General features: G+C 37.5%; 1 protein-coding gene across 2 annotated transcripts in view; it reads right to left on the minus strand.

Annotated features, from left to right (window-relative positions):
- Positions 1-18347, minus strand: part of USP9X (ubiquitin specific peptidase 9 X-linked) — a 103590-nt gene that overhangs the window by 69870 nt on the left and 15373 nt on the right. For both annotated transcript variants that reach the window (XM_065860178.2, XM_065860169.2), the window contains exons 2-4: positions 8362-8615; positions 6368-6513; positions 5964-6043 (exon numbers count right to left, since the gene is read on the minus strand). In XM_065860178.2, the coding sequence (XP_065716250.1) occupies positions 5964-6043; positions 6368-6513; positions 8362-8457 (322 nt within the window). In that variant the 5' untranslated portion in view covers positions 8458-8615. The remainder of the gene's footprint in view (positions 1-5963; positions 6044-6367; positions 6514-8361; positions 8616-18347) is intronic.

An 18347-nucleotide genomic window follows, 5' to 3' on the forward strand; every position in this document is an offset into this window, starting at 1 on the left:
ACTCCTATAGACAGTTTTTAATTTTTTTTTTTAATATGATAGGGGCTTTTTTTTCCACGCATGCAACACTTGAAGATACAGCAGCAAAAAGAACAGTAAGTACAGTCCTTATCTTCCATTCTTCTGGTATAGATGCATTTATGTTCTCTCTTATTTAGTTGCTACAAGTAAAACTCAGTGAGTGAACAGGAGGAAAGGGTGAGACCTGCTCAACCTCCCAGGCAATTAACCTGCAAAAATAAATATGAATCCTTCTGTCTCTGACCCTGACTCACACAGTTTCTTGTAGTTCTGCTGCCAGAGCCCAACACATCTAGACCCCAACACTGCTTTAAACCTTTGCAGTCACCATACATCAAATTTAAAGAATAGTGCTGCATACTTTTCTTTTAGCTATTTTAAAACTCTGGAGTTATTTATAACCCAGTATTTCAACAAATCTGTATTTCCCCTTCAAAATTTCGGTTAAAAAAAAATCTAAATAGGGCTAAAAGTCAACAACAAAAACCCCCCACTGAACGTGTTAATGCACACACTGGAAGTAATGAAAGCCATTGGACACATTATAAAAAGAAAACTGTGACCTGCCTGCACAGTTTCTTTACAGAACAAGTTTAATTTTCAAACAGGGAATTTGAGCATTCAACAAGTCCACGCCATCCAGATTCACAGAAATTATTGCCACCCCCCTCCCCCTGCAACCTCCTTAATGAGATGTTCAGACAGTAACTTCCATTGGTTTGGGAAAGATTGGTTCGGGTTATCAAATTAAAGTTCCTCATGGTCAAAACCAACTGTACAACACAGGTTCCTTTCAAAAGCTGTCAGAGAGCACCTGCCCTGCTTGTTGGTACACGCTACAAAGGCTTTCCAGACTCCTGGTAACAGGGCTTGCTAGCTGATACTACTATGGTGGATGCAACTCCCAAGCAATTCAAGTAAAGCAGGAATCTTTGGAGATCCCCTGTCACCTCCTTGAAAACTACTCCAGTGTTCACTCTTTTTATCACTACCAGAGTCACATGATATACATTAAGTGGCCAAGTATAAAAACCTCCACATTATCTTCCTACATATCTTTCAGTCTGGATTAGCTGACATCCCTACACTATATAGTAAGTGCTAAGACCAGCAACAAAAGGCCACAAGCCACAGCAATGACAAGACAGAAGAAGAGAGATGGACACTGCCTAAAACTTAGGCATTTGCAGTAAACAAAAGACTTCGTTAAATTAAGTCCTCAAGGAGGTAAAGACTACAACTTCACCCTATGCAAAACAGAGGACAGGGAATACATCCAATGTCATCAGCTTCACCTGAAGGAATGTTCCTTTCTGAACCCAAATGTAACAATGAACTTAATTCTTGAATACAAATTTAAAGCAGGCACTCAAGAGATTTTAATTCTCCTCAGAGCACCAGTAATACTGCACTGAAATCTGTCTCAAGCTTTCAAGTACTTCTTGGACCATCTGCCCCCACAACGGTTGGCCAGCTTCAGTCAGCAAGACATTTCAAACCAAGTTCACAAATACCCAAACAGAGTATGTTTCAAAATACACTGTCCTTTCTGTATTTCACTGAACTTGGAAAGAGAGGGAAGATGTAGAACCTCAGAAGATACTTAGATGACTCCTGGATATACAATCACCTTCTACCTTCTCCCACAATGTTGCATACTGCTGACACAACAGGTGACACAGAAGGAACCAAGGCTAACTGTGTACAAAGACATCAAAATCAGGGTAGAGGAGTCCTAGAAGACAACAAGCTGGGAGAAGAAGCAAGAACAATTAAAAGCCAGTGAGAAGAGAAAGGGCAGTTATACTAGACACTGGTGTCTATGGCTTGAATCAGATTGGGTATCACTAACTCTTAGGCAAGACCACAAACAGCCATTTCTCTGCATGTTATCCAGATTCTGAGGGCTGAGAAGGATAAAGACGACTAGAAGAGATAAGGGGAGTGCATGCAGCCCTGAGCTAAGTATTTAGTGAAAAGTTAGGGAAACGGATTATGCAGTAAGAAAAAATTGAACATGAAAGGAAAAAGTGAGACACAAAGTATAGGGGAGCTGCAATTATGGGGTTGGAGGAAGAACAGAGGGACATTTTATCTCTGTAGCTGTGCTTAAAAGTGGTCAATTTGCCAGATAAACCACTGAGAGTGTATTAACCCTGTTGCAAGAGCAGAAACATTCTGCATCCACAAAACTTGTCAGTCCAGATGCAACTGTATATGAAGAAAGTCTTCCGCATCTGAAGAGTATTCAGTAGTATAGGATCAGAGCATCATGACAACAACAAGCAAAATCACCATGCTCCTCTTCTTCAGAACTGGAAGCCCCCCCCCAGAGCTGGAGCCTCTGGAGGTCCAGGCACAAAAAGCTTTCAGCAGCTTGGCAAGGGCTGGTGCAGACCCTGCAGAACTGACAGTGATCTGGAGCTACTAAGCTCTGGGGAAATCCACACTTGCCCATAGGCAGAGTGGCTACACGTGGCACTCTCAGATTCTGGTAGATTTTCAATAACTCTTAATAACTCTTAATCATCAACAGACTGTATCTACACCAAGATACTGCACTGGCCCTGCTGTAGTTCATTTCACTTAATTGGTTCTAGCCCAGACACCTGGCTGAGAAATGTTGCCACACAACAGCACAAGCCTGCTGTCCTTGCTTTGGATAGATGGCTAAAAATAACCATTTCAAGAAAACACACAAGATAAAGCTTCAGCAAGGAACTCAGGAGTGGTCCCACAGAAATGCAGGATCTGGATCATCCAGACAGAGACGGTCTTTAGAGAGCATGCTGGAAACAACTCTCTTCATTGGGCTGCCTAGCTGTTGGATGCACGTGTGCTCATGTACACATGTTGGGGTTTTTTGAGGCTCTAAGGCCTGCCTCTCTACTCTTTTCCACTCTTTAAGCCCCTGTAATTAATCAAAACCAAAGATTTCAGATCACGGTTGAAAGTTTAACTTGTGTAGTGAAATCTCAATTCAGTTCAAATAAGCTACAAATTCTAAAAGTTGTCTTGCATCTTGCTTGTGTGTCACACTGGAAAGTTTAAGTTCAATTTTTAACATGCTACCAAAATTTTAGGAGCAATAAAATCCACAATGAAGGCAAAGCAGTGCAGAGTTGTTGGGGGGATTTTGCAAGTAAGAGTGGAGAATATTCCAGCCAATAAAAAACCCCAAATAAACCATGTTTTGTTTTTATTTTTTTATTTTTAAATTTATGGCATCCAACTCACTATGACATTTATTTCTGGAGCCAATCTCATTTCTCAAAACACTTCGTATTTCAGAATTATTGTGAAGATAAATATCAGTCTTGCTATTAAAAACTATTTGTCTAATAGGTTTTCTTCTATTAGCAAGTAACTCCAGACAATCATTTGAGAGTCTTATGGCTTGCTTAACAAAGAATAATACATTGATGCCTACACATAAAGATAAATCTTCCATAAACAAATGCATCTGTCAGCAACAATGCAAGTAACAGTCTAGACAGGATTCATAATACTCTGTAAAATTTGCTCCTTGTACTTGAAGGTGGTAATAACAACATTTAATTCTTATGAGTACTTTCAATTCTGTTATGTCCCTTCCAATGTCAGTTCTTGAAAAGATTTAAAGAGGATGCCAATATCACTCTTATTTTATAGACATGGTCACAAACAAAGCAGTTACCATAAAGTCACTCCAGAATGTCAATGGTGATTGCCACTGGCAATGTTAAGAATAAAAGATACTTAAGAATCCTAACCACTGGAAAATGGTGCTTGATAAAAAAAAATATAGTGGGCTGCTTTTAGGTTTTGTTGCTTCACAACCTAAATGAATAACAGATTGCAATATAGAATTTATGTAATTTAAATGCTGGTTATTTGTTAATTTCTCATTTCAGTTCTTCCCTTCAGAAACAGAACTCTTCACATTAAGAAAAAGGCCCACAGACAGGTAGCAAGGTGTCCAATTTTAGATCTTACTGAGATAATGGAACACATTTTCTTATCTGTTAAGAAATATACACAACAGAATCACTTATATTACTTCTCTATACGCACACAGCTCTGAAACAGCATCCATCAAGCTTTGAGCTACCAAAACAGTGTCAGTTACACCAAGTGAGCACCTATCATATTCCTGGAGCACTGGAAGTTTTTTAAAAAAGAAGCACCTTGGCCATCATGTAATTTCAAGTAGCAAGGGGAAAAAAAAAACCAACCAACCACACAACTTGGATGCAACTGTAAAGATAACAAAGTTAACAAAAAACTACTTCTAACAGCTTTCCTTGTTTTCTACTCAGCCAATAATCCCTACATACACACAGCAATTCACGTAGAGGGCAAGACGAAGAATAATTCGATAGCAACGTAGAAGCCCTTTTCAGAATAATAACAACTGAAATGCAAAAAGCATATGAACAGGTTTCCACTCTTTGTCACAACTTCAAGAGGAAGAAGAAGACTGTTTGCAAACTTCTAACTAAGTGTGACACTTTGAAGAGGTACACTGATGTTCGGAGTAGCCAAAAATCTCATAGTGCTCTTACTACTTCATTGCATTGAGAGTTTCGCAGTTTGGTTTTGGTAGGAATTTGTTTGTGGGGTTTTTTTGGTTTTGGTTTGTTGTTGTTTTGGGTTTTTTTCGTGTGTGTGTGTGGTTTTTTTGGTTTTGTTTTGGTTTTTTGTTTTGTTTTTTTTTGTTTGTTTTTTTTTTTTAAAGATGACTTAACAGTTGGCAGTACATACATCTCCATTCCCATAAATCACAAGCAGAGAATTTCCTTCTACTGCACTATTCCAACAGCCCAGACACAGAGATGTCTGCATTTTCTTCCCTTAAGTTGGCATTTCTTTTGCCCTTGAACAAATGTGATCACTTGAAAAATTCTACATTCACCTTAGGATTCCTGCCAGACATGGCTACATGCAAAGAAGACAATTCAAAGAGCAACTACAGCTGATAAATCAGCGTTGGCAACATCATGTCATTATCCTGTTTTGCATCACAAGGGTGCACCATAACTTTTATTTCTCCAGAGAGTGCTCCAAAGCAAAAAAAAAAAAAAAAAAAACCAAAAACCACACAAAAAACCAGAAAACAATCAAGGTAACGCAGTAAATCATGACCACAAGCAGCATTTTGTTGTTAAAACTGCCTAAGAATAATTCTTATTAACAGTCACCTTCATCACACTCTATAGAAGTAAGGAACAGGCACCTTGTATTTCACTATATTTAAAACACAACTAGCTCGTAAGTGAAGACAACCCTGAAAAGTATTTTTATCTGACTTCTGGTATTACTCAAGTACTAGGGCAACAAACACTGAACAGAACAGGAGACATAGCAACTTTCTAGGATAAGGAGCTTTCCAGAACACATAACAAACTTGTCAATCTGACTAGCATAATTTAGCAAGCACATACACAGTCCTGATACGGAACCGTCCTAATTCCAAGCAAGACAGACAGAGAAGCAATACGGTAGAATTAAGTCATGCTGTGTAAAATTTTAACTTTTTTCTAGTATTCTCTAACTATGTACATGTCAAATTTTAACCAAAATTTACGGCAAGATATTTGGAAATCTAGATTAGTAACTTATTTTTAAAAAACTAGAATTAAGTTTTAGTATCGGTTACAACAATCAAATCCACCAGGTCTGATATCAAATACAGAAAGCAGGTAGAACAGGACTGACAAGATTTTTATTGCTGTGCGCTTATTCAACTTCACTACTCATGATAAGGCACCTAATTTCAAACTACATTGATGACTTTCTAAAATTCCGGATCTATGAAGGTTTTGCAAACCACTCTGACACAATCTTCAGGACCAGCATTTTAACAGAAATAATTAAGCATTTTTAAGCCTCCACCAGGCATTCAAAAGAACAAGAAAAGACTTTACACACCGGCCCAATCATTAATTGTGTTTTCAGCTTACCTTTTTTACTCAGGTCAATAGCAGCTTCAAGAAGAACCTCTAATTCCCCTTTTGGCAATACAGGAACAACCCATCGAGGCCTATATTCAAAAACAGAACAAACCCCACTGTATTTCAATTGTGGTTCTTAGAAATGAAGAATCCTTTCTTTTTTTGTAATGTTTAATATAGGGCAAGGATACACATTTCTATAGGCCCTGATGAGCACTCCACTTAAAAAAAAAAAAAAACACAACACACCAAACAACTATGATTTGAGTCTCTTTTCACAACTCTAACGCAATTTAAAAAAACAAAAAAAGTATTTCAAGAAATCCAGTGAATCAAAGATTGAAGAATCCTGATTCCACTTTCAAGATATTTGCTCAAATAATCTACACCCTCTGAAAAATGTGTGAAAATACCTGTTGATCATGTCATCCAACTTTGCCAGGTCTGTGTGTGGAAATGCAGGCTCCTCATCTTCAAGCTGGGGTGGAGCATCTCCTTGGCCCTGCTCATCAGGCGGAGTAGCTGGGGAGTTCTCATTGGAAGAATCAGGTGAAGAAGTCTAAAATTGGTATGGAAAATGCTTTAAATATTGTCTGCACGTACGTGCCACTTACTTTGGCATTTTTTCTTCACACTGTGTTTCAAAGAATCACCTGAACTAAGTACCTGTCACCATAAAATATAAGAAAATAATTTGATTTTGTGTCTCCGAACAAAAAAACACAGAGAATGAAATGTGCTATATGCTTCCTGACAGTTTAAAAATCAAGCTACTTTTCCAGTGAGGAAAGCGGGTTGTTTTGTAACAGACTTCTAAGCAGACCACCTACCCAGAAGGTGAAAATAAAGACTATATGGATGCTCTAGTTTTCATCAGCCTTCTGCAGAAAATATGACTATTTTATGTAGAAAGACAAACTTCAGCAACAGCACAGAAGAAATCACTTTTTTAGAAAGTTTGCTAAAAAAAGTAACATGCTACTAAAGCTGGCTACTAACCAACCTCCAAGAACATGAACAGTTGAGTCCATTTTGATGGGCCATGCAAAATACAATGCATTTTGTAGATAAACACTTATTCTTATATAGAAATAGTATGAATTGACAGTAAAGATTCAAATCACGACAGCAAAATTTAGGACAACATGGGAGGATCAAACCCTCCAGAACATTTTTCATACATTGTACTGTGTCTGGTTGGCATGGAGTTATAATTTTCCTCTCAGCACCCTGTATGGTGCTGGGTTTCGGATTTGTGACCAAAACAGTACTGATAACATGCCGGTGTTTTGGCTGTTGCTCAGTAGTGTTTGCACAGATTCAAGGCCTCTTGTTTCCTACTGTGTCCCCCAACAGTAAGTAGGCTGAGGGTGGACAAGAGGCTGGGAGGCAACACAGCCCCAACAGCTGATCCGAACTGACCCAAGAGATACTCCATATCATACAGTGTCACACTCGGGCGGAAGTTTTTTCCAAAGTAGCTGTTGCCTGGGGACTACCTGGGCATCCATCAGCTAGTCATGATGGCATTTGCATCACTTGTTTCTCCACCTTCCACTCATTTATTAAACTGTCTTTATCCTAACCCATACATTTTCTCACTTGTCCCTTGCGATTCTCTCCCCCATCCCACTGAGGTGGAGGAGGTGAGCAACAGAGTGGGGCCTTACCTGGCAGTCAAGGTCAGCTCACCACAGAGGTTGCAAAAAACAATTCATTCTCAGGAAGTAACAACAATTAAACCTCACGGTATTATCATCTTCATACTTAATTAAATTACAAAGTGTGGTTATTCTTTAACATATTGTTTGCCTGCACTGTTGAAATGCATCTTTTCCGGTATTTTTTCCCCAACAAAAAAGAATCATCACATTATGATATAGTATTTGAAAGTTTTCGCTTGTCTTTTGAAAGCAGGATAACCTCTTCAACAGAAACATACTAAGTTGTTCAGAAATTCAAGTACAATGAACAGAGACCTCGATGAAGCTGATCTTAAAGAGCTGATACCCACTTGTAAGCATTTATCTAATAAGTGCTTTTACAGAACTCAGCATAAAACTGGACCCAGAGAATAGTTTTACCAATCTGTGGCAGGTAACTCTCCAATACGGTTCCGAGGAAGCTTCTGATACTATTCTATGAGGGCTTCTTATCCAAAATAAATATGCTTGAAAGAACTATGCCACTGCCTGAAAAAGGACCATATTTGCAATGCAGTGCTCCCTAACAGTATCTAGTTTGCCAACAGCACTGTCTTCATCCCTCAAAATCTTTTTGTACTTCCAGACACACACACAAAAATACCTAACTTCACTAGACATCTACAAACTCAAATAATTCAGAAACATTTTTTCTAAAAAACTAAACCCTTTATTTTTAGACAACTTGATGGTTAACATCATACCTGATTCTGCTGGAGGGGAGGCTGGGACTGTCCATCAGGAGCCTGGCCCTGGCTATCATTCCCTCCTACCGGAGAGCCACGAGTCGTGGCTGTCATACTCGACACAGGGCAGATCTTTGCAATTTTGTCTGCTTAGGTAGTTGTTGTGAGAGAAGAAATTATAGTCCACTTAGTAAAGTTGAAGTACCAGCATATGCTTGCTTTAAAAAGCTCCAACTCAAGAACACGCCATCTTGCAGAGACCATTGCATAACCTGAAAAAAAAAAAAAAGACAATACGGTATATTGACGCATACATACAAAAGTAATCTGTACCTGGAAAATACAACATGAGAAGACATCAGCAGGAGGTAACATTCCAAGTATTTAGGATGATTTTAATGTTCTAAGGAAAACTTAAACTGATAATTACCTCTATAACCACTGAGAAACTGACACACATCCAAAATGCAGCAGACTCTATTGTACTTGAATTGCTACAGTAAGTTTTCAATTTGAATTCAAGGGTGCTGATCGAGGTCTATGTAGAAATGACCTGGTTAAGAGCATAAACAGCCAAATTTGTCATCTTTTCCCATACTCTTCTCCTGACACTGTCCAACTGCAGATGTCTGAGAGGGAGCTGGAGATGTTTACCTCAGCTAAGATTAATAGAGACCTTGCAGTCAATCTTCTTCTATTAGCACATCAGTATTTACCCAGGGCATTTGAGCTGTGTTCCCTTCCTCCACCACGTGCCTGTGAAAGGCTGGGTCCAGGGGCCTTTCAGGTCCACTACAAAGCCCATCACATCCCCACCAAGTATTTTAGTGGATTATATGAAGAAAATTGTGACTTCAGATTTATCTGTTGATTTTATAATCATGATATACCAACACTTCAATAATCACTATGCATTTCAGCTTCACTGTGCATCATTTAAATATAGAAATAAAAAGTTGCATTAAATTATACCAGCAATTCTACTCTATACCACTGCGTAACCACTGAAGACGAAATGTCATTTTTCAAAGCAGCTCAGACTTCCAAGCACTACATAAACCAACAATAGTACTCAGAAAGCTCAAAAGCCAAGTAGGGTGGTAGAAAGAATTACATGAGCTCTCAGCAACATTCATTTGTCAGTGCTAAGTTCCTGATTCAATCAGCAAAATCTTTGAGTTAACAAGTCAGACTGAAAATCCTGCTGTAACACTAGTCATAATAAACCAGTTACAAATACGCAATCTCATCTCAAATTGATCTTCAATGCTGTTATCTTTCTCCAAAACACTTTAAAATCCTTTCCTAAATTGTTCAAATTTGCAAGCCTGAATACGCTATTCCTCCCCTCCCCAGTCTCCAATATTAACAGCGCCAACAAATTTGGAGTTCTTGAATACTGTCACTAAAATAATGTTAACTTCTAAATAAAACATTATTATTTGAATACAGTCAATTGTAATTCATCCCCACCCTTCAGAATTCATATTCATAGGGATTAGTTAAGCCTGCTAAGTTCAGAACAAAGGCATTACCAACTTGAATTTTCTTTAGGAAGAAAATTATTTTTTAAATGCAATACAAAAAAATTAACTGTAATCAACGCATCTGTTAAAATGCCCTCCTCTTTGCGTATTTGTTTTCTGTCGATGTTTAGAAAGATCACTAGGTCGAAAATCTTAACAAAACTAAGCTTCCTGCCATATATATACACATACACACACACTGTAATCTACTGCAGTTCAATGCAGTCACTTTCTCTGCACTACCTGATTGAGCCTTCTAGGTATCAAACTTCTGCCAACTCATATTGTACTTTTCAACAGCCCCAAGTCACTTAATCACCACCCTAACAGGAATGAGGTAGTAAAGCAGCAGGAAAATGGTGAAACAGCTCCTTTCAGCTACACTGCTGCTCTAGGTTTGCTTAAACTGTATAAACAAGTGACCACTGGCAGCTGTGGTTCCACATTAACTTAGGTGAAGCACAAGCTGCTTCAGTCTCACTCACATTCTTCTTATTCTAATGCTTTTGGCTGAACTATCATGAAGTGAAACAATTCAGAGTACTAAAGTAAACAACAGCAAAACCCCACAAACTTTCAAAGACTGTAATTAATTTTCAGTTTCTTTAATTACCCTAACTAGTGCACTGGACCGCCAGAGAGAAGACTCATCCTAATGCCAGCCAGGGAGCCAGTACAAAACTGCAGCTCTCCTGTTAGACTGACACTACTGTGGATTTATCCTCAGAGTTTGCCTCTATGCTTAGCTGAAGGATCTGGTCAAAGAATTCTTGTAAATTCCTTTCTGCTCAAGGCAAGCGACATAATTTAATCAGGAGATACAAGAAAACTACTTCTGAAATAATCAACTTATTCAAAATCTTGTAAATTCACAGAGTAAAAACCTGTGTTACAAAAATCTACAGAATTTTGTAGACACCAGTAAATACAAGAAATCTACATAAAGGACTAACTCATCTTTTTCTTCATCTTATTTAGTGACTGTTTGCTTAACACTCTAATCACGGTACTCTATATATGTTACTTAAATTACATTCACAGAAAAGTGTATCTGACAGCTTCCAGAGAAATTCACTTGGTTTGGCCATGTGCATGAGACAAGGCCAAATTCTAAATTGAGTTCATCACTTCTCTCCCTTCATGTGATATTCTCAAAGACACAAAAGTAACTTCAAGTTATGCTGCAGCTAACTAAAACCACTCCACCCCTAATAAATAGCCCAACTGCTGCATGTAGCATCTGCATATTCTGAACTACAATGATATCCTCATTCAGGTATTTTCCTTCTAATTACAGAGTATACAAACATACTTACATAAGCACCAATCATCACCCATTTAATGCATTTTAAACAGTATTAGAAGGGAATAATTTACCAGTCCAGTTTTCAGTCACTGATTTATGTTTTAAACAAAACATCAAACTGCATGCCCACAGAGAACACCACACTACTGTTCTAATATCTCTGGAACTGATTACCCATTAAATTTCAAATACCCATCACTTCTTTAATTGAGACTACTCAATTTCAGTTTTCTGCAGTTAAAACTCACCAACACATTTTGGCTCCACTCAAAAAATAGCCTTTACACCTATTTAATGTGATTTTTTTTATAAACAAATGTAAACTGATGCAGTGACACCTTGGTTTTGAGTAAAGAGACAGCCCAACAGAAAAAATTCAAACTGCTTGTATTCAGCTGAATTCTAATAGACTATATTATTTTTTACATACCTCTCATTTCTACAATATTTGATTATTTTTGACTCAATACAGTAAGCCATGCTAAAAAAAATTATCACCATCACCCAAAGCTTTGAATGGATGTTTTGATACAGTGTCAAGATGGAGACAGGCACATGTTAAATGACAAACTAACTACTCCATTGTTCATCAAGTGATCTACAAGGCTGTCCTGGTTTAAACCACAACAGAGACTATGCAGACTGAGTCCCACTGACATTGGCTTTTGATTGCCAACTGAGTGAATGCCCATCTCCTTACGTCACCCTGATCCACCACTAAATTGTAAGTGAAAGTCAGTTTCTGCTTCCCCCAACTTCTTGCCATTTTAGTAACACTAGCAAAAGACAACTGTAGGGCTTTTTGCCTCAGCATGCTCCCTTCTGTGAAGCCACCAGCTGCTGCAAGCAGCATCCCACCAGAGCACCAGCAGACAGCCCAGAGGAGGCCGGGCAGGTGCTGCCCTCTGCGACAAGCCTCTGCTTCCAGGCTCCAGCGTTCAGTGCAGCTGCACATCTGAGCCTCACACCTCAGTTTCCACAGCCAGCAACCTCCCACCTGTGTGGCAGAAGAGGTTAATTTTGCTTGAGGAAGAAAAGAAATCAAGCACCTTTTCAAAAGCCAGGACAAAAAAAATCAGGCATAGGTTCCTGGATAAAAGCTAGATCAGAAGCAAATGTATTTGTATGTACGTATTACTCTCTTACAGGATAACATGAAACAATGAATACAAATGATGGCATTTTAGCATATAATGATCCAGGATCATAATTTTCTAATACAGTTGACTTCTAGAATAGTTTTCATCTGAGTTTCTCAAAGTCACCTCCTCAAAAGTAATGGAAATATCCCAATACATACAGTCTTTCTCCTAAATTAGCTATTTATACTATAGAGTCTCAGGAAAAAAAAAGGCAAATATAAGGTGACAGATGACAGTAGCAGACCTCAACATACAATTCATTATACATGTACATAACCTAAGACCTATATAGGGACACAGACCTATTTTTCCTTTGTTTCAAGTCTTCTGGTTATATACAAATGAGGATATGTGCCACAAAATCTATTCCGCAGTGTGGTAACAGTGTATGCCAGGATACCAGTCTACTCAACATGTAAAAACAGAGCTTTCTAAAAAATCATCCAGCTATGCTAAGAAAAAATAATTATTTTTTGTCCAGCATTTTTTATAGAATGACGTTCCTGCATGAACGGGATCTCACAGATCGTATGCTTTTTCACCATAAGTGTGATACTGCAAAAAAAGCTTAACTGCAGCAATATAAGGCATCACAGATTTGTTTCATATAGGATTCTGGGAACTGTCTTCTTAAAATCCTCATAAATAGCGACTCATCACAAGGGTTATGATGTGATTTTAGTCTAAAAATTCTAGACTTGGAAATCTAACCTTCTACCCTGTTCCTTTATTTCAATCAAAACACCTTCTCATCTGGAAACATCTCCCCCAAAACTGTAACACTGACCTAATTCAGTAGTTACAATCTATACACACCCCCACACATTTATCTTTCTCTGTTCCTTGTATCTTTCAGGAAGGAAGAAATTGTTTATATAATCAGAATAGAAAACCGGTGGTCCCAGCAATTTTCTCATTAACATTGACGCGCACTAAAATTGAAATGCATTCAATGATTAATGAAAGACTTGTCACTAGGCTACTATTCAGTAGAGCAAGAAGTGTCTAACTTTCAATGCTTAAAAAATACCTGATAGGCAGCACAGAAAAGGTTATTTCAAATAGTTTATACTACAAAGACAATTAACTTAGATTCCCTCTCCTAGTAGTCGGTGTTCATGCATTAGACTTCAACACATTCTTTCAAAGCAGTAAATTTCCAAGTGACACAGTAAAAGACAGATTGTCAGTAACTATAATTGCTATGAACTAAAACTACTCTCATTAAAAAATACGTTACTTCAAGTAATCTTTTTTTTAATCTTTCCACATACATCTAAAATTAAAGACACTTGGCAGCATAGGTTTCTGGAACATTGGGAACATTCATGCAAATGTACCATTCTATTTGCTCTCAATACCACATGAAAAATTAAAAGAGGGATGACCTGAAACATACTTCAGCTCTTTCAGAATTTTAACTTCAAAGTTTAGTGTTGAGACTAAGCATAGCTAAGCTACATCTACTTAATGGTATGCAACTTCACTTCATACTGCTTCTGCACCTAACATTCACTAAGCAAGCAGTAAAAGCATAGAAAGTGGAATCCCAAAAGAAATAAGCATTGCTGCTTATTGTCAGGTCAAGAGCAAAGCAGAGGGACCACAACTCTCAACCCCATGCATATGACCTCAAAGGAGTTATCTAAATGCATTCAGATCTTCAAATGCCCGCTACACAGCATTCTATGCTGAAGAGACTGTAGAGGAATGCTGCCACAAATACTAGTTTTAATCAATGATGTTTCCTCCTTCCTGAGTGACAAATATTATCTGTATTAGAGATACTGACTTAGAGGTGTGACAGTCTGATCCTATTGTCTTCTGCCCACATTTCAGAGCATTAGAGAATATGTCATGCAAAGGTCTGGCTGGAAATTTAAATTTCTGAGGACATTCAAAGAATGAAGCCTTAATATGGATGAGATATGGGGGAAACAAAGTTCGATCACCACTAAGAAATGAAAATGCCGTATTTAAATCCTGTGTTAAAAGAAATAAAACACTCACATATGGGACATAATTCAAGAATAGGGATAGCGAATTCAGTATTTATCCCATCACTATTAAAAAAATCATCATCACCACCACAACAAAAAAAGCAACTAGACACAGGAGGCTTAATGATACAAAGAGCATTTTCTTAAAATATAGCTCTGTTAGAGCAAAGCCACATAGATTATTTCATCTTCTGAAAAAAAAAATTCCAAACAGAAAACTAGACAATGGTACTGGTTTCTCATGTAACCTGACTTGAGAAATACTGATAGAGAGCAGAATCTGACTACACTTAACTGTTTCAGGTATCCTAAGCTTATGGTTCTCATACTCTCTTCTCAGGTGATTAGAAGTGATGTCTCTCCCCAGGCTTCTCTGGTTAAAAGCTGATACCCCTTCCATCAAAAGTTTTTCAGTTTTGATATAAAATTCTTATTGACATGTCAAGCTTGGAGGCCAGGAAATTCTAACCAAAGCAGACTGTATTCAGGTTAAGGCTGAGAACACGGTATTTGGCCCTGCATGTCAAGGCAACAAAACAGACATTTTCAAAATGTAATAACTTCTTGCTTCCACATGGAATAACTTTCCAAAAGACTTCATTTAAAAAAAAAAAAAAAAAAGGAAATATTTTACACCACTCAACTGTCTTACTTCAAGGCAATTATCAATGAAGGTTAGGTTCCAAAGTGGAACTGGACAGCAGCAAAAAGTGTCTTTCTCTAAAAGACTGCCACTCGCCAGCATTTCTGATACATTTAACAGATGGTGTACCACTGGTTACCTAAGGTACATGATGCTTTTTCCCAGATAATGTAACAAGAGGTCAGGTCTCAGGATCATACACTTAGTTTTGGCTACGAAACAGAAAAGTCCATTTCACTTCCTGTTCTGAAGGGAAAGTATTTTGCTGGTATGACAGCACATAGAGAAGAATGCCAAAGACACAGCACCAAGCGAGCAGTCAATGCCTTACATACAAAACCAGCCAATGTTAAGACGATTAACCACGTCCCCCCCAGTGAGCTGAGGCCTTGCTGCCAAGCTTTTCTGAACGCATCTGTTCCAGGCTGCTGACACGGACAGAGTGCAGAGCAAGACTGGGTCTCTCACCCGGCATGATCACTCCGGAGCTTTCAGTGGGAGCTACACTGGTTCAACTGGCACAAAACTGTATCCTCAACAATATTCAGTATATCTCAATGACAGAAGGAGGAGGGACATAAAATTTACAGACCCTGCAATTCTATTCTTTAAATTCTTGTTTTGAACATTTCCAAGTGATGAAAATACTACGTTCAAGGCACTGGTAAGTAGCTACATAATGTGGGATTTTATGTTGGGAGATGAGGATTTATGTCACAACAGTAAAACAAACTAGACTTTCCAAGAACAGCATGAAACCAAGTGAATTATTAAAAAAGCACCAGTATATGTGTTCACCATAACATAAGGAAAGCAAACTTAGTAACTTCTATCTGGAAAATACTAACATCTATCTTTTAAAAATGCTTAAATGTTTTGAACTATGACTTTCACTTACTATGCAGCCCTTTTCTTGAACTCAAAAGGAACATGCAAACAAGTGAGAAAGACTTCCTTTCACTTTGTATTAACAGAACAAGCTACAACAGGAAAACCTCAAAAATAAAGAAACCCAGAACTTAGAACTCTAATATGTTCATTTGTTTCAGACAGAGTCAGATTCAATCTCATGCTGCTAAGCAACAAAATGCTATATTTTTTTCCAATTATGCTACAGTTTATTTATGCAGGCAGTTGCCCTTCTGCAACCCAAATGAGCATGGAGCCAATTAGGATGGAGTTGATACTGTGGGTCCAACTGCAACCTCAGTCCTTTACAGGCAGCAGTAGAACACTATGAGGGAGAACAAATCATAGTCTAATGTTTACATTTAGATCATATTCTAGACTTAAAGGAATACACACCTTCGCAGTTGATAGTCTACCATCTATGGAATAACTATTATTTTATCATGGCTACTTACCACTGCTTCAAGAAAACAGTATGTCTGAAGCTTGCACCAAAGACTGATTAAATGCTCTTGGTTCCTTATTTCTGGTTAGTAAATCTGTAGTTTGGTCATTCGCCATATCAAATATTTCAAGCTGTTCATCCAGTTCTAAAATGGATGTAATAGTTGCACCTCTCCAAGCTACATAACAAAGTTCACTCCAGAAAACTTCAAGAACCCTGTTTGTTCCTTAAAGTGCTTTCCAAATGCTACTAGTTGCAAGATGTTACACTATTAGACTTACTAAAAAAAAAAAAAAAATCTTCATTTAAAAAAGGGATAATTAACTTTCAATGTTACTTCATATTAAACTTGACTGTTCTGCCTCTTTGCTACAAGGAGTAACTAATGTTGTAGAAAATGAAACCGCATTTTGCTTCCGCTTGAGGACAAAATTTAGTTTTTGATAAACATATTGCAATATACTAACACAAGAGAATGATGTATCCAATTTTTTTTATGCAATTCATTTAATGCAATTTATTCTATTTGCTTATCCTTATTTTTTAACGAATATCTGTTTCCTAGGACACACCTGTTACTATCATTCATAATTAATACATTTCCAACATCCTATCAAACACCATATAAATCATTAATTTATATTTATATAAACATCTCAGACCCTCCCACCCTGATAGTAAGTGGTATTTCTGCTCTGAATCTAAACACAAAAGATGCATCAATGTCACAACAAAAAACTCTGTTTCCAATATTTATAATGTTATGTATTTAAATAAAAACTTATACTAAATATTTTCAAGTCAGAAAACCCAGATAAGCTGCACTGAATACAATATGACCAAGAATCCAGAGAAATGTACAGATGTAACTTCTACTAGAACCTGAAAAACAGGATATAGTCCAAAATAGCACAGAAAGGAAGTGGGGAGGAATAGGACTAATGGAGAGTAGAATTCTAACTACCATCTCTGGGCATAAACCCATTTAGTGAAACTCAGCCACTAATGCAACTTCCTACAATTTAATAAATTAAATCAATTTAATATTTTCCTTTACCATAACTGTGAAAGATGTCAGAGACTACCTGAATTTCCATACCACATTTTTACATGCTTGTCTGACTAAATTTACAGCAAACAAAACAGATTAAAAAAAATCTCCACTTATCTACACCAGATTAACATGATTTTAACAAACAGGGACACCATTCCTAGTCAAACCCTTCACATATCAATTCTCAATCCCATACTACTCAATATTAACAATAACATAAACAAAACTATAAAATTACTAATAAATTTTGTGCATGGGACACAAAATAATGGGGTGATAAACAATTAGAACATGTCACAGAGTAATCTGGATCATCTGATAAGCTTGGTAAAATAAAATGTGCACTAACATAGCCAAGTGTCAGGTCATTTACCTAGAAAAAAAAAGGACATACAGAAAACTTTGCGTACATTGGCAAACATTACTACAGCAAGAATATATCTCAGGACTGTGTTTTTTTAACAGAAGCATATAATTTTGGTTGCAGAACTGATAAGAAACTTGTGAATTACAGTCTTTTACATCTAGAAAAAAAGTAAGTAGCAACAAAGATGCCCTCCACACCAATTAGCTGCCCAGTGAGATTAGACTGTAACATGCTGAATCAAGTATCTGAACACATTACAAAACTGGCCACAGGACAGAACACCAGAGACCATCCACTTCCAAGGCAGCCTAGTTGTTCGGGAGTTTTCAACTGCTATTTATCTTATTTCCTTGACATAAGGGCATAAAGATGTCCATTAGGACTGCTATTCTACTCTCTTCTTCAATTTTTTGGCCTGTCAAAGAAGAAAAAGAATTGAGAAGCCATCAGGCAAATATCATATGAGCTGTATTTGTAACTGACATGTTCTTCTCAAAAAAGCAGTAATTGCTAATCAAGTAAATAAACAAAATCAGAAAAAGCCGTGAGGACCTGCCTTCTCCCTACTGAGAAGAGATACATAATTTTCTAAATGACATAATATTTCCCTTT

The sequence above is a fragment of the Patagioenas fasciata genome, chromosome 1, assembly GCF_037038585.1.
Source record: "Patagioenas fasciata isolate bPatFas1 chromosome 1, bPatFas1.hap1, whole genome shotgun sequence".
Classification (NCBI taxonomy): domain Eukaryota; kingdom Metazoa; phylum Chordata; class Aves; order Columbiformes; family Columbidae; genus Patagioenas; species Patagioenas fasciata.